This window comes from Ranitomeya imitator, chromosome 4 (genome assembly GCF_032444005.1).
Source record: "Ranitomeya imitator isolate aRanImi1 chromosome 4, aRanImi1.pri, whole genome shotgun sequence".
Lineage (NCBI taxonomy): Eukaryota > Metazoa > Chordata > Amphibia > Anura > Dendrobatidae > Ranitomeya > Ranitomeya imitator.
In genome coordinates, this window is record NC_091285.1 from 519744720 (window position 1) to 519767603 (window position 22884).

Below are 22884 nucleotides of genomic sequence, written 5' to 3' on the forward strand. Positions count from 1 at the left end.
TGTTGGCCCTGTCTCAGGGGCAAGAGGCGGCTGAATTGTATTGTCAGAAATTCAGAACATGGTCTGTGTTGACTACATGGAATAATGATGCTTTGGCGGCAATTTTCAGAAAGGGTCTTTCTGAATCTGTTAAAGATGTTATGGTGGGGTTTCCCACACCCTCCAATCTGAGTGATTCTATGTCTCTGGCCATTGAGATTGACCGGCGCTGGCGGGAGCGCAGAACTTTGCGCGCTGTGGCGTTATCCTCAGAGCAAATTCCTGAGCCTATGCAGTGTGATAGGATTCTGTCTAAAACAGAACGACAAGGTTTCAGACGTCTCAATAGGTTGTGTTATTATTGTGGCGACGCTTCCCATGTCATTTCTGTCTGCCCTAAGCGGACAAAGAGGATCGCCATTTCATTTCCCATCAGTACTGTAATACCTAAATTTCTGTTATCTGTGTCCTTGATCTGTTCATTGTCATCATTTTCTGTCATGGCGTTTGTGGATTCAGGCGCCGCCTTGAACTTAATGGACTTTGACTTTGCTAGGCGTTGTGGTTTCCCCTTGCAGCCTTTGCAGGACCCTATTCCTTTAAGGGGCATTGATGCTACACCCTTGGCTAAAAATAAGCCCCAGTTTTGGACACAGGTGACCATGCGCATGGCGCCAGCCCATCAGGAAGATTGTCGATTTCTGGTGTTGCATAATTTGCATGATGCTATCGTGCTGGGTTTTCCCTGGTTACAGGTACATAATCCTGTTTTGGATTGGAAGTCCATGTCTGACTAGTTGGGGTTGTCAGGGGGTTCATAATGATGTTCCTCTGATGTCTATCGCCCCTTCTTCCTCTTCTGAAGTTCCGGAGTTTTTGTCTGATTTTCAGGATGTGTTCGATGAGCCCAAGTCCAGTTTCCTTCCACCGCACAGGGACTGCGATTGTGCTATTGACTTGATTCCAGGCTGTAAGTTTCCTAAGGGCCGACTTTTCAACCGGTCTGTACCTGAACATGCCGCCATGCGGAGCTATATTAAGGAGTCTTTGGAGAAAGGGCATATTCGGCCATCTTCTTCACCGTTGGGAGCGGGGTTCTTTTTTGTTGCTAAAAAAGAGGTTCCTTAACCCCTTAAGCCCCGAGGGTGGGTTGCACGTTAATGACCGGGCCAATTTTTACAATTCTGACCACTGTCCCTTTATGAGGTTATAACTCTGGAACGCTTCAACGGATTCCAGTGATTCTGACATTGTATTCTCGGGACATATTGTACTTCATGATAGTGGTAAAAATTCTTTGATAGTACCTGCGTTTGTTTGTGAAAAAAACGGAAATTTGGCGAAAATTATGAAAATTTCGCAATTTTCCAAGTTTGAATTTTTATGCAATTAAATCACAGAGATATATCACACAAAATACTTAATAAGTAACATTTCCCACATGTTTACTTTACATCAGCACAATTTTGGAACCAAATTTTTTTTTTGTTAGGGAGTTATAAGGGTTAAAAGTTGACCAGCAATTTCTGATTTTTACAACACCATTTTTTTAGGGACCACATCTCATTTGAAGTCATTTTGAGGGGTCTATATGATAGAAAATAACCAAGTGTGACACCATTCTAAAAACTGCACCCCTCAAGGTGCTCAAAACCATATTCAAGAAGTTTATTAACCCTTCTGGTGCTTCACAGGAATTTTTGGAATGTTTAAATAAAAATGAACATTTAACTTTTTTTTACAAAAAATTTACTTCAGCTCCAATTTGTTTTATTTTACCAAGGGTAACAGGAGAAAATGGACCACAAAAGTTGTTGTACAATTTGTCCTGAGTACGCTGGTACCCCATATGTGGGGGTAAACCACTGTTTGGGTGAATGGGAGAGCTCGGAAGGGAAGGAGCGCCGTTTGACTTTTCAATGCAAAATTGACAGGAATTGAGATGGGACACCATGTTGCGTTTGGAGAGCCACTGATGTGCCTAAACATTGAAACCCCCCACAAGTGACACCATTTTGGAAAGTAGACCCCCTAAGGAACTTATCTAGAGGTGTGGTGAGCACTTTGACCCACCAAGTGCTTCACAGAAGTTTATAATGCAGAACTGTAAAAATAAAAAATCATATTTTTTCACAAAAATTATCTTTTCGCCCCCAATTTTTTATTTTCTCAAGGGTAAGAGAAGAAATTGGACCCCAAAAGTTGTTGTACAATTTGTCCTGAGTACGCTGATGCCCCATATGTGGGGGTAAACCACTGTTTGGGCGAATGGGAGAGCTCGGAAGGGAAGGAGCGCCGTTTGACTTTTCAATGCAAAATTGACAGGAATTGAGATGGGACACCATGTTGCGTTTGGAGAGCCACTGATGTGCCTAAACATTGAAACCCCCCACAAGTGACACCATTTTGGAAAGTAGACCCCCTAAGGAATTTATCTAGATGTGTTTTGAGCGCTTTGACCCACCAAGGGCTTCACAGAAGTTTATAATGCAGAGCCGTAAAAATAAAACAAAAATTTTTTCCCACAAAAATTATTTTTTAGCCCCCAGTTTTGTATTTTCCTGAGGGTAAGAGGAGCAATTCGACCCCAAAAGTTGTTGTCCAATTTGTCCTGAGTGCGCTGATACCCCATATGTGGGGGGGAACCACTGTTTGGGCGCATGGGAGGGCTCGGAAGGGAAGGAGCGCCATTTGGAATGCAGACTTAGATGGAATGGTCTGCAGGTGTCACATTGCGTTTGCAGAGCCCCTAATGTACCTAAACAGTAGAAACCCCCAACAAGTGACCCCATATTGGAAACTAGACCCCCCAGGGAACTCATCTAGATGTGTTGTGAGAATTTTGAACCCCCAAGTGTTTCACTACAGTTTATGACGCAGAGCCTTGAAAATAAAAAATCTTTTTTTTCCCACAAAAAATATTTTTTAGCCCCCAGTTTTGTATTTTTCCAAGGGTAACAGGAGAAATTGGACGTCAAAAGTTGTTGTCCTATTTGTCCTGAGTACGCTGATACCCCATATGTTGGGGTAAACCCCTATTTGGGCACACGGGAGAGCTCGGAAGGGAAGGAGCACTGTTTTACTTTTTCAACGCAGAATTGGCTGGAATTGAGATCGGACGCCATGTCGCGTTTGGAGAGCCCCTGATGTGCCTAAACAGTGGAAACCCCTCAATTATAACTGAAACCCTAATCCAAACACACCCCTAACCCTAATCCCGACAGTAACCCTAACCACACCTCTAACCCTGACACACCCCTAACCCTAATCCCAACCCTATTCCCAACTGTAAATGTAATCTAAACCCTAACCATAACTTTAGCCCTAACCCTAACCCTAACTTTAGCCCCAACCCTAACTGTGGCCCCAACCCTAACTTTGGCCCCAACCCTAATCCTAGCCCTAACCCTAGCCCTAACTCTAATGGGAAAATGGAAATAAATACATTTTTTAAATTTTTCCCTAACTAAGGGGGTGATGAAGGGGGGTTTGATTTACTTTTATAGCGGGTTTTTTAGCGGATTTTTATGATTGGCAGCCGTCACACACTGAAAGACGCTTTTTATTGCAAAAAAATTTTTTTTGCGTTACCACATTTTGAGAGCTATAATTTTTCCATATTTTGGTCCACAGAGTCATGTGAGGTCTTGTTTTTTTGCGGGACGAGTTGACGTTTTTATTAGTAACATTTTCGGGCGCGTGACATTTTTAGATCGCTTTTTATTACGATTTTTGTGAGGCAGAATGACCAAAAACCAGCTATTCATGAATTTCTTTTGGGGGAGGCGTCTATACCGTTCCGCGTTTGGTAAAATTGATAAAGCAGTTTTATTCTTCGGGTCAGTACGATTACAGCGATACCTCATTTAAATCATTTTTTTATGTTTTGGCGCTTTTATACGATAAAAACTATTTTATAGAAAAAATAATTATTTTTGCATCGCTTTATTCTCAGGACTATAACTTTTTTATTTTTTCGCTGATGATGCTGCATGGTGGCTCGTTTTTTGCGGGACAAGATGACGCTTTCAGCGGTACCATGGTTATTTATATCTGTCTTTTTGATCGAGTGTTATTCCACTTTTTGTTCGGCGGTATGATAATAAAGCGTTGTTTTTTGCCTCGTTTTTTTTTTTTTCTTACGGTGTTAACTGAAGGGGTTAACTAGTGGGTCAGTTTTATAGGTTGGGTCGTTACGGATGCGGCGATACTAAATATGTGTACTTTTATTGTTTGTTTTTTATTATTTAGATAAAGAAATGTATTTATGGGAATAATATATATATTTTTTTCATTATTTAGGAATATTTTTTTTTTATTTTTTTTTTACACATTTGGAAAAAAATTTTTTTACTTTGTCCCGGGGGGGACAATACAGATCGGTGATCTGCCAGTTTGCACAGCACTCTGACAGATCACCGATCTGTCAAACAGCGCTGCAGCGTTACCAAATGCCTGCTCTGAGCAGGCACTTGGTAAGGCACCTCCCTCCCTGCAGGACCCGGATCCGCGGCCATCTTGGATCCGGGTCCAGCAAGGAGGAAGGAGGTAGGAGACCCTCGCAGCAACGCGATCAAATCGCGTTGCTGCAGGGAAGCACCGCGCAGGGATCCAAGGCCCGGATCCAAGGTGGCCGCGGATCCGGGTCCTGCAGGGAGGGAGGTGGCTTCACAGAGCCTGCTCAGAGCAGACACTGTGAAGCCTGCAGTGCTGCATTGTCAGATCGGTGATCTGACAGAGTGCTGTGCACACTGTCAGATCACCGATCTGTGATGTCCCCCCTGGGACAAAATAAAAAAGTTTAAAAAAAAATTTCCAAATGTGTAAAAAAAAAAATAAAAAAAAATATTCCTAAATAATGAAAAAAAAAAAAAATTATTCCCATAAATACATTTCTTCATCTAAATAAAAAAAGAACCAATAAAAGTACACATATTTAGTATCGCCGCGTCCGTAACGACCCAACCTATAAAACTGGCCCACTAGTTAACCCCTTCAGTAAACACAGTAAGAAAAAAAAAAACAAGGCAAAAAACAACACTTTATTATCATACCGCCGAACAAAAAGTGGAATAACACGCGATCAAAAAGACAGATATAAATAACCATGGTACCGCTGAAAACGTCATCTTGTCCCGCAAAAACGAGCCGCCATACAGCATCATCAGCAAAAAAGTAAAAAAGTTATAGTCCTGAGAATAAAACGATGCAAAAATAATTATTTTTTCTGTAAAATAGTTTTTATCGTATAAAAGCGCCAAAACATAAAAAAATGATATAAATGAGCTGTCGCTGTAATCGTACTGACCCGATGAATAAAACTGCTTTATCCATTTTACCAAACGCGGAACGGTATAAACGCCTCCCCCAAAAGAAATTCATGAATAGCTGGTTTTTGGTCATTCTGCCTCACAAAAATCATAATAAAAAGCGATCAAAAAATGTCACGTGCCCGAAAATGTTACCAATAAAAACGTCAACTCGTCCCGCAAAAAACAAGACCTCACATGACTCTATGGACCAAAATATGGAAAAATTATAGCTCTCAAAATGTGGTAACGCAAAAAATATTTTTTGCAATAAAAAGCGTCTTTCAGTGTGTGACGGATGCCAATCATAAAAATCCGCTAAAAAACCCGCTATAAAAGTAAATCAAACCCTCCTTCATCACCCCCTTAGTTAGGGAAAAATTAAAAAAATGTATTTATTTCCATTTTCCCATTAGGGCTAGGGTTAGGGTTAGGGTTAGGGTTGGGGCTACAGTTAGGGTTGGGGCTAAAGTTAGGGTTAGGGTTTAGATTACATTTACCGTTGGGAATAGGGTTGGGATTAGGGTTAGGGGTGTGTCAGGGTTAGAGGTGTGGTTAGGGTTACTGTTGGAATTAGGGTTAGGGATGTGTTTGGATTAGGGTTTCAGTTATAATTGGGGGGTTTCCACTGTTTAGGCACATCAGGGCTCTCCAAACACGACATGGCGTCCGATCTCAATTCCAGCCAATTCTGCGTTGAAAAAGTAAAACAGTGCTCCTTCCCTTCAGAGCTCTCCCGTGTGCCCAAACGGGTTTACCCCAACATATGGGGTATCAGCGTACTCAGGACAAATAGGACAACAACTTTTGAGGTCCAATTTCTCCTGTTACCTTTGGGAAAATACAAAACTGGGGGCTAAAAAAATAATTTTTGTGGGAAAAAAAAAGATTTTTTATTTTCACGGCTCTGCGTTACAAACTGTAGTGAAACACTTGGGGGTTCAAAGCTCTAACAGCACATCTAGATGAGTTCCTTAGGGTGTCTAGTTTTCAAAATGGTGTCACTTGTGGGGGGTTTCTACTGTTTAGGTACATTAGGGGCTCTGCAAACGCAATGTGACACCTGCAGACCATTCCATCTAAGTCTGCATTCCAAATGGAGCTCCTTCCCTTCCGAGCCCTCCCATGCGCCCAAACAGTGGTTCCCCCCCACTTATGGGGTATCAGCGCACTCAGGACAAATTGGGAAACAAATTTTGGGGTCCAATTTCTCCTGTTACCCTCGGGAAAATACAAAACTGGGGGCTAAAAAAATAATTTTTGTGGGAAAAAATTTTTGTTTTATTTTTACGGCTCTGCATTATAAACTTCTGTGAAGCCCTTGGTGGGTCAAAGCGCTCAAAACACATCTAGATAAGTTCCTTAGGGGGTCTACTTTCCAAAATGGTGTCACTTGTGGGGGGTTTCAATGTTTAGGCACATCAGTGGCTCTCCAAACGCAACATGGCGTCCCATCTCAATTCCTGTCAATTTTGCTTTGAAAAGTCAAACGGCGCTCCTTCCCTTCTGAGCTCTCCCATGCGCCCAAACAGTAGTTTACCCCCACATATGGGGTATCGGCGTACTCAGGACAAATTGTACAACAACTTTTGGGGTCCAATCTCTTCTGTTACCCTTGGAAAAATAAAACATTGGGGGCGAAAAGATAATTTTTGTGAAAAAATATTATTTTTTATTTTTACGGTTCTGCATTATAAACTTCTGTGAAGCACTTGGTGGGTCAAAGTGCTCACCACACCTCTAGATAAGTTCCTTAGGGGGTCTACTTTCCAAAATGGTGTCACTTGTGGGGGGTTTCAATGTTTAGGCACATCAGGGGCTCTCCAAACGCAACATGGTGTCCCATCTTGATTCCAGTCAATTTTGCATTGAAAAGTCAAATGGCGCTCCTTCGCTTCCGAGCTCTGCCATGCGCCCAAACAGTGGTTTACCCCCACATATGGGGTATCGGTGTACTCAGGACAAATTGTACAACAACTTTTGGGGTCCATTTTCTCCTGTTACCCTTGGTAAAATAAAACAAATTGGAGCTGAAATAAAGTTTGTGTGAAAAAATGTTAAATGTTCATTTTTATTTAAACATTCCAAAAATTCCTGTGAAGCACCAGAAGGGTTAATAAACTTCTTGAATATGGTTTTGAGCACCATGAGGGGTGCAGTTTTTAGAATGGTGTCACACTTGGTTATTTTCTATCATATAGACCCCTCAAAATGACTTCAAATGAGATGTGGTCCCTAAAAAAAAATGGTGTCGTAAAAATGAGAAATTGCTGGTCAACTTTTAACCCTTATAACTCCCTAACAAAAAAAATTTAGGTTCCAAAATTGTGCTGATGTAAAGTAGACATGTGGGAAATGTTACTTATTAAGTATTTTGTGTGACATAGCTCTGTAATTTAAGTGCATAAAAATTCAAAGTTGGAAAATTGCGAAATTTTCATAATTTTCACCAAATTTCCGTTTTTTTCACAAATAAACGCAGGTAATATCAAAGAATTTTTACCATTGTCATGAAGTACAATATGTCCCGAGAAAACAATGTCAGAATCACTGGAATCCGTTGAAGCGTTCCAGAGTTATAACCTCATAAAGGGACAGTGGTCAGAATTGTAAAAATTGGCCCGGTCATTAACGTGCAAACCACCCTTGGGGGTAAAGGGGTTAATGAAACCGTGTGCCTTCTTTTCTCATAAGTTTTCGCCTGCTGAACGCAATTATGATGTCGGCAATCGGGAGTTGTTGGCCATGAAGTGGGCGTTTGAGGAGTGGCGACATTGGCTTGAGGGAGCTAAGCACCGTATTGTGGTCTTGACCGATCATAAGAATCTGATTTACCTCGAGTCTGCCAAACGGTTGAATCCTAGACAGGCTCGATGGTCCTTGTTTTTTTCTCGTTTTGATTTTGTGGTCTTGTAACTTCCGGGTTCTAAGAATATTAAGGCTGATGCCCTCTCAAGGAGTTTTTTGCCTGATTCTCCTGAGGTCTTAGAGCCGGTCGGTATTCTGAAAGAGGGGGTGGTCCTTTCTGCCATTTCCCCTGATTTATGACGGGTTCTTCATTAATTTCAGGCTGACAAACCTGACCGCTGTCCTGTGGGGAAACTGTTTGTTCCTGACAGATGGACTAGTAGAGTGATTTCTGATGTTCACTGTTCCGTGTTGGCTGGTCATCCTGGCATTTTTGGTACCAGAGATTTGGTTGGTAGGTCCTTTTGGTGGCCTTCTTTGTCGCGTGATGTGTGTTCTTTTGTGCAGTCCTGTGGGACTTGTGCGCGGGCCAAGCTTTGTTGCTCCCGTGCTAGTGGGTTGCTTTTGCCATTGCCTGTCCCTGAGAGGCCCTGGACGCATATTTCTATGGATTTTATTTCCAATCTTCCTGTTTCCCAGAGGATGTCGGTTATCTGGGTTGTTTGTGACCGATTCTCTAAGATGGTTCATTTGGTGCCTTTGCCTAAATTGCCTTCTTCTTCTGATTTGGTTCCGTTGTTTTTTCAGCATGTGGTCCGTTTGCATGGTATTCCGGAGACTATTGTGTCCGACAGAGGTTCCCAGTTTGTTTCTAGGTTTTGGCGGGCCTTTTGTGCAAAGCTGGGCATTGATTTGTCTTTTTCTTCTGCATTTCATCCTCAGACAAACGGCCAGATCGAGCGAACTAATCAGACTTTGGAGACTTATTTGAGATGCTTTGTGTCTGCTGATCAGGATGATTGGGTGGCTTTTTTGCCATTGGCCGAGATTGCCCTTAATAATCGGGCTAGTTCGGCTACTTTGGTTTCGCCTTTCTTCTGTAATTTTGGTTTTCATCCTCGTTTTTCTTCTGGGCAGGTTGAGCCCTCTGACTGTCCTGGTGTGGATTCTGTGGTTGACAGGTTGCAGCAGATTTGGGCTCATGTGGTGGACAATTTGGTGTTGTCTCAGGAGGAGGCTCGAGGCTCAACATTTTGCTAACCGTCGTCGGTGTGTTGGTTCCCGGCTTTGGGTTGGGGATCTGGTCTGGTTGCCTTCCCGTCACGTTCCTATGAAGGTTTCTTCCCCTAAGTTTAAGCCTCGGTTTATTGGTCCTTATAGGATTTCTGAGATTATTAATCCGGTGTCTTTTTGACTGGCGCTTCCGGCCTCTTTTGCTATCCATAATGTCTTCCATAGATCTTTGTTGCGGAAATATGTGGAGCCCGTTGTTCCCTCTGTTGATCCTCCGGCCCCTGTGTTGGTTGATGGGGAGTTGGAATATGTTGTTGAGAAGATTTTGGATTCCCGTTTTTTGAGTCGGAAGCTTCAGTACCTTGTCAAATGGAAGGGTTATGGCCAGGAGGATAATTCTTTGGTTTTTGCCTCTGATGTCCATGCTGCTGATTTGGTCCGTGCCTTCCATCTGACTCATCCTGATCGTCCTGGAGGTCCTGGTGAGGGTTCGGTGACCCCTCCTCAAGGGGGGGGTACTGTTGTGAATTCTGCTCTTGGGTTCCCTCCAGTGGTGTTAGGTGGGAATGCAGTTGTCTCTGAGTCACAGTCCTGGCCAGGTGTATCTGCTAATTGCTGTTCTGACTGGGATATTTAAGTGTGCAGGATTCATTAGCCCTTTCCAGTTGTCAATGTTTCTTTGGAAGTATTGGATCTCTGCCTGGCCTCACCTGCTTAGCTGCCAGTTCAGCAAAGATAAGTGTCTGTTTCTTTTTCTGAAGCACACTTGCTGTGTGCTTATTTTCAGTGCTGATCGTTTGTTTCTATTTGTCCAGCTTAGACTGTGTCAGTTGTTTTTCTCAGTCTGGTTGGATTCTCTGGAGTTGCAGTTATACTCTCCACATCTTTAGTTAGGTGGTGGAGTTTTGTATTTTCTGCTGTGGATATTTTTGTAGTATTTTTATGCTGACTGCTTAGTATCCTGTCCTGTCCCTTTCTATTTAGCTAGAAGTGGCCTCCTTTGCTAAGCCTGTTTTCTGCCTGCGTGTGTCTTTTCCTCTCCAACTCACAGTCATTATTTGTGGGGGGCTGCCTATCCTTTGGGGGTCTACTCTGAGGCAAGATAGTTTTCCTATTTCCATCTTTAGGGGTATTTAGTTCTCCGGCTGTGTCGAGGTGTCTAGGTTTTGTTAGGCACACCCCACGGCTACTTCTAGTTGCGGTGTTAAGATCAGGGTTTGCGGTCGGTATAGTTACCACCTACTCCAGAGAAAGTTTTCATGCTGCTCCAAGACCACCTGATCATAACACCCTGTCTCTCTTGAGTGGTCTTGTGGAGCAGTGTTCTTCTGGAGTCTTGGTTCTCTTGAGCAGTGGTCTTGTGGAGCGGTGGTCCTCTTGAGCAGTGGTCTTCTGGAGCCTTGGTTCTCTTGAGCAGTGGTTTTGTGGAGCAGTGGTCCTCTTGAGTTTTAGTCTTGTGGAGCGGTGGTCCTCTTGAGCACTGGTCCTCTGGAGCCTTGGTTCTCTCAAGCAGTGGTCTTCTGGAGCCTTGGTCCTCTTGAGCAGTGGTCCTCTTGAGCGGTGTCCTCTGGAACCTTGGTCCTCTTCAGCAGTGGTCTTCTACTGCAGTGGTTCTCTTGAGCAGTGGTCTTCTGGAGCCTTGGTTCTCTTGGGCAGTGGTCCTCTTGAGCGGTGTCCTCTGGAACCTTGGACCTCTTCAGTGGTGGTCTTCTACAGCAGTGGTTCTCTTGAGCAGTGGTCTTATGGATCAGTCATCTTGAGCAGTGGTCCTCTGGAGCCTTGGTCCTCTTCAGCAGTGGTCTTCTACAGCAGTGGTTCTCTTGAGTAGTGGTCTTCTGGAGCCGTGGTCCTCTTGAGCATTGGTCTTGTGAAGCAGTGGTCCTCTTGAGCAGTGATCTTGTGAAGCAGTGGTCCTCTAGAGCAGTGGTCTTCTGGAGCATGTTATTTAAAAAAACACCTTTATACTCCCCTTATGCCCATTCCATTGAATCCTTCATCTCTTGTAGTCAAATAAAAATAAAAAACAATGTCCCTCACCTTTTCGTCGTTCTGTCTCACGCCGTAATCCATGTCTCTGGGATAAACAGTTTTCAACATGGACGGTGCTGAGATGCGACTGTCCAGTTTGAGAACCACTAGTGAATGTGCTGCTGCGAGCGCAGCTTCAGTGACTAGCGGTGACGTCATTGAGGTTACTGACAGTCACTGAGGCTGCATTCCCAGCCGGGCTGAACTGCGCAGACCTCGGCGAAATCCCCGCTAGCACAGTGAGGAAAAGTCTCAAGGTGCAGAGGTGAGTTCAGCGGGAGAATTTCACTGTCATGAATTTGAACTGCAGTGAACCTCTGAGACTTTTTCTCACTGTGCTAGCGGGGATCTCACCGAAGTGACAGTGTGGGAACCGCAGCTGTCTGATCGGCGGTGATGATTTTACTGCCAATCAGAAGCGGTGTTTGCCATGCAGTCATGCACATGACAGCGCAACAGACACCCAGTGTTCAGGGGTCCGAACCAGAATAGTAACACGGAAGTCCGTGTTCGGTGTCTGGTAAGGACGCCGAACTTTACTTGTTTGTGTTTTCCCATCTCTAGGAAAGAACATGCCTACAACAGTGAACATTTGATTTTCTTTTCATTGTGAAGCAGTCAACTAACAGTACAAAATGACATAAAACTTCAGAGTGCATAACTATTCAACCCCTAAAGTCAGTACTGTGTAGAGCCTGCTTTTGCGGCAATTACAGCCTCAAGTGGCTGTGGATAAGTCTCTGAGATTTCCACATTTTTATACTGGGATTTTTACCCATTCCCCAAGGCAAAACTGTTCCACCTCCTTCAGGTTAGAGGGTTTCCTCTGATGAACAGCAATCTTCAAGTCTGACCACAGATTCTCAGTTAGATTAAGGTGGGGGCTTTGACTAGGCCACTCCAAAACATATACACATTTCCCCTTAAACCACTTGAGTTTTTTGGAAGGTGAATGCTTGTCAAGTCTCAAATCACTAACACTGAAAAAGGTTTTGATCAAGAATATCCCTGTATTTCGCACCATCCATCTTCCCCTCGACTCAGACTATTTTCACTTTCCCTGTTGTTGAAAAACATCCCACAACATGATGCTGCCACTGCCATATTTCACTGTGGGGATGGTGTTCTAGACGTGATGAACTGTGTTGATTTGATATAGCATTTACCTTGGTGGCAAAAAAGACTTTTATTGGGCAGCCCTCTTTTGGCAGGTTTGTTGTGGGACCATGTTATTTCCATTTGATGATAATGGATATGATGGTGCTCCAGAGGATCATCAGAGACTGGGATTTTTTTTATAACCCAGCCCTGACTTGTAGTTCTCAACAACTTTGTCCATGATTTGTTTGGAGAGATCCTTGGTCTCCATGGTGGCTTTGGTTAGCGGTGCCTCTTGCTTAATGGTGTTGCAGCCTCTGTGGCCTTTCAGAAAAGGTAAAGTGTATAAACTGACAGACATGTGACACTTAGATTACACACAGGTGGACTTCCTTTCACTAACCATGTGACTTATGAAGGTAATAGCTTGCACCAGAAATTTTTCGGGGGTTCATTGCAAAAGGTGTGAATACATATGCACATGCCAATTTTTAGTTATTTGATCTCATAAATTAAATTTTTGCCTATATTGTTCTCACTTCTCTTCAGAAACTTAGACTACTCAGTGCTGATGCATCACACACAAATCGGATTACAAAAATATTTAACCCCTCTCAGACCTCAGACGTACTATTCCTTCCATGTGACTTGGGACTTAATTTCCATGGATGGAATAGTACATCATTAGCGATTGGCCGCGTACACGGGGAATGCGGCCAATTGTGGCTGGGTGTCAGCCGATTCTCACAGCTGACACCTTGCACTAAGTGCCAGGAGCGGTTACGGACCTGGAATACTGCGATCGAACACGATTGCAGCATTCCGGGAGCAGGCAGAGGTCTAACAGCCCCTCTGCCTTTGGATCGGAGACCCCGTGGCATGACACGGGGTCCCGATTGCTCTCATGGTAACCCGATGTCATGATGACATCCGGGTCTCCAGAGCTGAGAGACTTCCTATCATGCGAAGTGCATGTCAGGAAGTCTCTCGGGTCAGTGCGCTGACAGTTTCTATAGCATGCAGATGCTGCTTCATCTATATGCTATAGAAGCGATGAGCCTGCAAAAAATGAGTGTCCCATAGTGGGGCAAAGTGTAAAACTTTGAATGAAGTGAAATTTTTTTTTTAAATAATTGTAAAAATATAAAAAAAAATAATAATAATAATAAAAATCAATATTTATTCTACCATTAAATCAATATTTGAATTAAAGAAAATCTAAATAAAAGTACACATATTTTGTATTTCCACGTCCATAATGACTTGACCTATAAAACTGTCCCACTAGTTAACCCCTTTGGTGAACACCATTTAAAAAAAAAGGCAAAAAATAACACTGGTCAACGCAGTTTTTCTGGCAAAAGGTTTTAAAACATATTTTAAGTCCATTTTGGCTGCTGATTACGAATATGAACTCCGTTTTTGGCTATCATACATCAGGATTTCGACATATTTTCAATTTTTGATGAAAATTACTCCTAATGTTTTATGATAAAAACACATGATTTTCGGTACTACATTTTGTATATGTTTAATCTAGGACTAACAAAGATTACAAGTCTATGTACAGCAAATCAAATATACTTACAGAATTAAACTACAAAATATAAAAACACATATATATGGCACACAGATGAATGACAAATGGCAGTTATTTGAACTTTCTTCTCTTGGCTGATCTGTGATGTACAGCTTCTGGGTTGTCTCTCATCAAGCTCCAGCAATAGTCAGCAATAGTCAGCCATCATACGTGAGTCCCACTGGCCTTGATACTGTTCTTCCATTGTTTTAATGTCCTGATGAAAACGCTCCCCTTGTTCCTCACTCACATCCCCAAGGTTCTCTGGAAAAAAGTCCAAATGGCTGTGTAAATAGTGAATCTTGATACTCATTCTACATCGAAGATTTTGCAGACTCATTAGTAGCTCTTCCACAATCTCTTCATAGTTGTCTTCTTTCTTATTCCCTAGAAAATTCTGCACCACATTACAAAATGTGTTCCAAGCTCTTTCTTCTGTCTCATTCATTGATGTGATAAAATTTGGGTCTCTCATAAGTGTTCTTATTTGAGGTCCATCAAATATTCCAGCCTTTTTCTTCTCTTCACTAAGACCAAGAAAAGTTGAACATATATAGTTAACCCCTTTACCCCCAAGGGTGGTTTGCACGTTAATGACCGGGCCAATTTTTACAATTCTGACCACTGTCCCTTTATGAGGTTATAACTCTGGAACGCTTCAATGGATCCTGGTGATTCTGACATTGTTTTCTCGTGACATATTGTACTTCATGACAATGGTAAAAATTCTTTGATAGTACCTGCGTTTATTTGTGAAAAAAACGGAAATTTGGCGAAAATTATGAAAATTTCGCAATTTTCCAACTTTGAATTTTTATGCAATTAAATCACAGAGATATGTCACACAAAATACTTAATAAGTAACATTTCCCACATGTCTACTTTACATCAGCACAATTTTGGAACCAAAATTTTTTTTTGTTAGGGAGTTATAAGGGTTAAAAGTTGACCAGCAATTTCTCATTTCTACAACACCATTTTATTTTAGGGACCACATCTCATTTGAAGTCATTTTGAGGGGTCTATATGATAGAAAATACCCAAGTGTGACACCATTCTAAAAACTACACCCCTCAAGGTGCTCAAACCCATATTCAAGAAGTTTATTAACCCTTCTGGTGCTTCACAGGAATTTTTTGAATTTTTAAATAAAAATGAACATTTAACTTTTTTTCACAAAAAATTTAATTCAGCTCCAATTTGTTTTATTTTACCAAGGGTAACAGGAGAAAATGGACCCCAAACATTGTTGTACAATTTGTCCTGAGTATGCCAATACCCCACATGTGGGGGTAAACCACTGTTTGGGCGCATGGCAGAGCTCGGAAGCGAAGGAGTGCCATTTGACTTTTCAATGCAAAATTGACTGGAATTGAGATGGGACGCCATGTTTCGTTTGGAGAGCCCCTGATGTGGCTAAACATTGAAACCCCCCACAAGTGACACCATTTTGGAAAGTAGACCCCCTAAGGAACTTATCTAGAGGTGTGGTGAACACTTTGACCCACCAAGTGCTTCACAGAAGTTTATAATGTAGAACCGTAAAAATAAAAAATCATATTTTTTCACAAAAATTATCTTTTCGCCCCCAATTTTTTATTTTGCCACGGGTAAGAGAAGAAATTGGACCCCAAAAGTTGTTGTACAATTTGTCCTGAGTACGCTGATACCCCATATGTGGGGGTAAACCACTGTTTGGGCGGATGGGAGAGCTCGGAAGGGAAGGAGCGCCGTTTGACTTTTCAATGCAAAATTGACAGGAATTGAGATAGAACGCCATGTTGCGTTTGAAGAGCCACTGATGTGCCTAAACATTGAAACCCCCCACAAATGACACCATTTTGGAAAGTAGACCCCCTAAGGAACTTATCTAGAGGTGTGGTGAGCACTTTGACCCACCAAGTGCTTCACAGAAGTTTATAATGCAGAGCCGTAAAAATAAAACAAAATTTTTTTCCCACAAAATTATTTTTTTAGCCCCCAGTTTTGTATTTTCCTGAGGGTAACAGGAGAAATTGGACCCCAAAATTTGTTGCCCAATTTGTCCTGAGTGCGATGATACACCATATGTGGGGGGAACCACTGTTTGGGCACATGGGAGGGCTTAGAAGGGAAGGAGTGCCATTTGAATGCAGACTTAGATGGAATGGTCTGCAGGTGTCACATTGCGTTTGCAGAGCCCCTAATGTACCTAAACAGTAGAAACCCCCCACAAGTGACACCATTTTGGAAAGTAGACCCCCTTAGGAACTTATCTAGATGTGTGCTGAGCGCTTTGACCCACCAAGGGCTTCACAGAAGTTTATAATGGAGAGCCGTAAAAATAAAACAAAAATTTTTTCCCACAAAAATTATTTTTTAGCCCCCAGTTTTGTATTTTCCTGAGGGTAAGAGGAGAAATTCGACCCCAAAAGTTGTTGTCCAATTTGTCCTGAGTATGCTGATCCCCCGTATGTTGGGGGAAACCACCGTTTGAGCGCATGGCAGAGCTCGGAAGGGAAGGAGCGCCATTTGGAATGCAGACTTAGATGGAATGGTCTGCAGACGTCACATTGCGTTTGCAGAACTCCTAATGTACCTAAACAGTAGAAACCGCCCACAAGTGACCCCATATTGGAAACTAGACCCCCCAGGGAACTAATCTAGATGTGTTGTGAGAACTTTGAACCCCCAAGTGTTTCACTACAGTTTATAACGCAGAGCCATGAAAATAAAAAATCTTTTTTTTCCCACAAAAAATATGTTTTAGCCCCGAGTTTTGTATTTTCCCAAGGGTAACAGGAGAAATTGGACCCCAAAAGTTGTTGTCCTATTTGTCCTGAGTACGCTGATACCCCATATGTTGGGGTAAACCCCTGTTTGGGCACACGGGAGAGCTCAGAAGGGAAGAAGCACTGTTTTACTTTTTCAACGCAGAATTGGCTGGAATTGAGATCGGACGCCATGTCGCGTTTGGAGAGCCCCTGATGTGCCTAAACAGTGGAAACCCCACAATTATATCTGAAACCCTAATCCAAACACATCCCTAACCCTAATCCCGACAGTAACCCTAACCACACCTCTAACCCAGACACACCCCTAACCCTAATCCCAACCCTATTCCCAACCGTAAATGTAATCTAAACCCTAACTGTAACTTTAGCCCCAACGCAAACTGTAGCCCTAGCCCTAACCCTAACCCTAGCCCTAACCCTAACCCTAGCCCTAACCCTAACCCTAGCCCTAACCCTAGCCCTAACCCTAGCCCTAACCCTAACACTAACCCTAGCCCTAACCCTAGCCCTAACCCTAGCCCTAGCCCTAACCTTAGCCCTAACTCTAACCCTAGCCCTAATGGGAAAATGGAAATAAATACATTTTTTAAATTTTTCCCTAACTAAGGGGGTGATGAAGGGGGGTTTGATTTACTTTTATAGCGTTTTTTTTAGCGGATTTTTATGATTGGCAGCCGTCACACACTGAAAGACGCTTTTTATTGCAAAAAATATTTTTTGCGTTACCACATTTTGAGAGCTATAATTTTTCTATATTTTGGTCCACAGAGTCATGTGAGGTCTTGTTTTTTGCGGGACGAGTTGACGTTTTTATTGGTAACATTTTCGGGCACGTGACATTTTTTGATCGCTTTTTATTCCGATTTTTGTGAGGCAGAATGACCAAAAACCAGCTATTCATGAATTTCTTTTGGGGGAGGCGTTTATACCGTTCCGCGTTTGGTAAAATTGATAAAGCAGTTTTATTCTTCGGGTCAGTACGATTACAGCGACACCTCATTTATATCATTTTTTTATGTTTTGGCGCTTTTATACGATAAAAACTATTTTATAGAAAAAATAATTATTTTGGCATCGCTTTATTCTGAGGACTATAACTTTTTTATGTTTTTGCTGATGATGCTGTATGGCGGCTCGTTTTTTGCGGGACAAGATGTCGTTTTCAGCGGTACCATGGTTATTTATATCTGTCTTTTTGATCGCGTGTTATTCCACTTTTTGTTCGGCGGTATGATAATAAAGCGTTGTTTTTTGCCTCGTTTTTTTTTTTTTTTTTTTTCTTACGGTGCTTACTGAAGGGGTTAACTAGTGGGCCAGTTTTATAGGTCGGGCCGTTACGGACGCGGCGATACTAAATATGTGTACTTTTATTGTTTTTTTTTTTTTATTTAGATAAAGAAATGTATTTATGGGAATAATATTTTTTTTTTTTTCATTATTTTGGAATATTTTTTTTTATTTTTTTTTACACGTTTGAAAATTTTTTTTTTTACTTTTTTACTTTGTCCCAGGGGGGAAAATCACAGATCAGTGATCTGACAGTTTGCACAGCACTCTGTCAGATCACTGATCTGACATGCAGCGCTGCAGCCTTCACAGGTCCTGCTCTGAGCAGGCTCTGTGAAGCCACCTCCCTCCCTGCAGGACCCGGATCCGCGGCCATCTTGGATCCGGGGCTCGAGCAGGGAGGGAGGGAGGTGAGACCCTCGCAGCAACGCGATCACATCGCGTTGCTGCGGGGGGCTCAGGGAAGCCCGCAGGGAGCCCCCTCCCTGCGCGGTGCTTCCCTGCACCGCCGGCACATCGCGATCATCTTTGATCGCGGTGTGCCAGGGGTTAATGTGCCGGGGGCGGTCCGTGACTGCTCCTGGCACATAGTGCCGGATGTCAGCTGCGATAGGCAGCTGACACCCGGCCGCGATCGGCGCCGCTCCCCCCGTGAGCGCCGCCGATCGCGCTGGACGTACGTTCCCGTCCATGGTCATAGGGGCCCACCCCACATGGACGGGATAGTACGTCCGATGTCAGAAAGGGGTTAAAGCATTCTCCACTGTGATTGAGAGCTTTGACAAACTGCTTCATCAATCCAAGTTTTATGTGTAAGGGAGGAAAGACAATGTCCTTCCTATCCACTAGGATCATTGATGACATTCTTATCGCCAGATGCCAAACTCTGTCGCTGAGGCCATTCAGTTTTCACCCAATGCTCTGCTGTAGCTCTACTGTCCCAGTAGCACAGAAAACAAGGGTGTTATCATAACAAATGGGAATTATGCATGTTCAAAGAAAACAAAGATATTCTCACATTTATTGGGAGACTAAATGAAAACTAAATTTATCTTAGTGAACTGTATAAACCGGCACTTTTTCTACTTATATTTATCATGGAATTCATGAAAATGGGCTATATACCTATAGCGCAAAAACGTGATGTGATAGAGAAATTATGAGATCAGATTTGAATTCAGCATCCTCAAATTAGTCTAAAACTGTTCTTAAAGTCCATGCCGTTTTTTTTTTTTGTAGACCAGTGTCATTGTTTTTGCATCACTTTATTCTGACAGCTATAACTTTTTTATTTTTTCGCTGATGATGCTGTATGGCAGCTCATTTTTTGCGGGACAAGATGATGTTTTCAGCGGTACCATGTTAATTTATAGCCGTCTTTTTGATTACGTGTTATTCCACTTTTTGTTCAGCGGTATGATAATAAAGAATTGTTTTTTCTATAAAATAGTTTTTATTATATAAAAGCGCCTAAACATAAAAAAAAGATATAAATGAGGAATAGCTGTAATTGTACTGACCCAAAGAATAAAACTGCCTTATCAATTTTACCACACGTTGAACGGTGTAAACGCCCCCCCACCCCCAAAGAAACTCATGAATTGCTGGTTTTTGCTCATTCTATCACACAAAAATCGGAATAGAAAATGATCAAAAAATGTCACATGCCTGAAAATTTTACCAATAAAAATGTCAACTCGTCCCGCAAAAAACAAGACCTCACATGACTCTGTGGACCAAAATATGGAAAAATTGTAGCTCTCAAAATGTGGCAATACAAAAACTATTTTTTGCAATAAGAAGTGTCTTTTAGCGTGACAGCTGCCAAACATAAAAACCTAATGCCTCTTTCATATGTCCTGATATTTCCAGTACCAGAGATGTCAGTGTCCGTGTGTGTAATCTTTGCGGCATAGGTGTGTGCTGCATCGGTACCACACGGATGGGCGCCAGGGAAGAAGCATTACAGTAAGCGCTGTTCCCCATTTCTGGGTGCTGAACATGGCTCTCATCATTCTCCCCTGCTCTACCGGCGATCAGCGAGAGCAGGAGAGAATGATGAGCGTTACATTTAGCCCCTTAATGACCGCCGATACGCCTTTTAATGGCGGCAGTTAAGGGTACTTAAACCACCGCGTCGCTTTTTAACGGCGCTGAGGTTTAAGTTTATACCGCCCCCAGCGTCGGAATTTCTCCGGGGTCTCGGTTGCTGGGGGTAGCTGAGACCCCAGAAGACATGATTCGGGTCGGTTTTTGCCGACCCCGATGTTGTGATCGTCATTATTAACGGTATAACGGTGACCACAAAATAAAGTCTGATTTTCCATTTATTTTCACATCAGAGGAGAGAGAAATAGGGTCCCCTGGTCCCCCAATCACCCCCAGTACCTCCGTTGTCCCTACAGGTCCCCCGGGCTGCCGGCTTCTTCTTCCAGGAGAAAATGGCAGGAGCATGCACAGTGCACCCGTCGATATCTGCCGGCCAGCACCCAGCAACAATAGGAGACTTTTTCCTTTTGGTTCATTTTGATCACTGATAGACCCTATCACAGTGATCAAAATTAAAAAATAGTAAATCAAACCCCCCTTTATCACCCTCTTAGGTAGGGAAAAATAATAAAATAAAAAAATGTATTTATTTCCGTTTTCCCATTAGGGTTAGAGTTGGGCTAAAGTTAGTTGGGCTAAAGTTAGGGTTAGGGTTGGGGCTAAAATTAGGGTTAGGGTTGGGGCTAGAGTTGGGGTTAGGATTTGGATTAGGGTTATGGGTAGGGTTTGGATTAGGTTTAGGGGTGTGTTGGGGTTAGGGTTGGAGTTAGAATTGGAGGGTTTCCACTGTTTAGGCACATCAGGGGCTCTCCAAACGCGACATGGCGTCCGATCTCAATTCCAGCCAATTTTTCGTTGAAAAAGTCAAATGGTGCTCCTTCCCTTCTGAGCTCTGCTGTGTACGCAAACAATGGTTTACCCTCACATATGGGGTATAGGCGTACTCAGGAGAAATTGCATAATAACTTTTGTGGTCCAATTTCTCCTGTTACCCTTGGGAAAATAAAAAATTCTGGGCGAAAAGGTCATTTTTGTGAAAAAAATATGATTTTTTATTTTTATGGCTCTACATTATAAACTTCTGTGAAGCACTTGGGGGTTCAAAGTGCTCACCACACATCTAGATAAGTTCCTTGGGGGGTCTAGTTTCCAAAATGGTGTCACTTGTGGGAGGTTACCACTGTTTAGGCACATCAGGGGCTCTCCAAACGCGACATGGCGTCCTATCTCAATTCCAGCCAATTTTGCGTTGAAAAAGTAATACGGCGCTCCTTCTATTCCGAGCTCTGCCATGCGCCCAAACAGTGGTTTACCCCCACATATGGGGTATCAGCGTACTCAGGACAAATTGCACAACAACTTTTGGGGTCCAATTTCTCCTGATACCCTTGCTTAAATAAAAAAAATTGAATCAGAAGTATTTTTTTTGTGAAAAAAATGTAAATGTTCATTTTTTTAAAAAAACATTCCAAAAATTCCTGTGAAGCACCTGAAGGATTAAGTGGGGGAATACTTTTGCAATCCACTGTATGTGCACAATAACATGTCATGAAAGTATTACACTGTTTGCTGTTTTATATCCGACTCTCAAAATTTGAAAATTATCACAGTAAAAGACGCACATTGGTCAATCTAATATGCTGTAAGTTCATGATACAATGTGTACAGAGCTGGAAACATGCCTTTCTGTACTAAAATATCAGATCTTGGGACTTACCGTAGATGTCATTTACATACACACATTGGATATGAATACATTAGTTGATAATTGCCGATGCATAAATGTTGCAGAAGTACAATCAGTAACTAGTTGTGCTCGCATTATACAAATTCATGACTTGTCAGTAGTTTATGGTGTTGTGTATTTTCTCTATAGGGTGATGTCGCTGTCTACTGGAGGCCATCAACTGAGTTCACTGGGAACTTGTAAGTAATGAAGCTAGAATTATGGTGCATTCAGTATACAGTATATCTACCTGGTGTCCGACCACTGAGACTCCCACCAATTTTCAGAACGGGACACTTTTGTCACCAATAGACTTAGACAGCAGTGGAAATGCTCAACCACCACTCCATTCATTGTCTATAGGACTTCGAGCGCAGTTCTCGCTCTTTTCCGGAAGCCCTGTAATGAATGGAGCAGCGGTCAAGTATGTGCATTGCTCCCCAATTCTAACAAATATAAAAGTGCCTCTTTTTGTTTATTCTTCTTTTGTTCCAGCAGTCAGATGCCTACTGATTTTCAGTATTCAGTAGTTAGGTGATAACTTCTTTTTGCTGGACATTTACAGTGCTACTGTCTTAAGATATTGGCAGTTTATAAAGAAGTTTTATATTCTCTTTCACATCACGTTGTGATATATATACAGTGGTTGAATTAAGTATTGAACACGTCACCAACTTCCTAAGTAAATATATTGCTAAAGGCGCTATTGACATGAAATGCTCACCAGATGCCAGTAACAACCTGGCGAGAATTTCAGGTGTGTATTATGGCATCCAAAGAGTTCAATTTTGGTCTCACCTCACCAGACTATTGTCACAGGGACACCGCGACAGAGAGGGGCCAGAAGATTTCACCATCCTATTAAACAGTGCAGGTTTTCCTTGCTCTGTCATGGAAAGGGTTAATCAGTTCAGTTGATGTGCTGAAGCTCTCCATCCTGAATTGTTTCAGCTATTCTGTGTTGGCCACTCCCCTCTGGTATGTATGTTGGCCACTGGCACTTGAGTTGCCAGTGTTAGTTCTACTTCCTGACTAGATGTTGGAGGAGAAATTCAGTGTTTGGAGTAGGTGGTTGGAGAGTTGTTCAGGAGATTTCTGCTTGGAGTTGGTTTGCATGTTTATCCTCATCCTCTA

At 42.5% G+C, this 22884-nt stretch overlaps 1 protein-coding gene across 2 annotated transcripts in view; it reads left to right on the top strand.

Moving 5' to 3' along the window:
- Positions 1–22884, top strand: part of STARD5 (StAR related lipid transfer domain containing 5) — a 172367-nt gene that overhangs the window by 125374 nt on the left and 24109 nt on the right. For both annotated transcript variants that reach the window (XM_069766111.1, XM_069766112.1), the window contains one exon: positions 21901–21950. In XM_069766111.1, coding sequence (XP_069622212.1) covers positions 21901–21950 — 50 coding nt within the window. The remainder of the gene's footprint in view (positions 1–21900; positions 21951–22884) is intronic.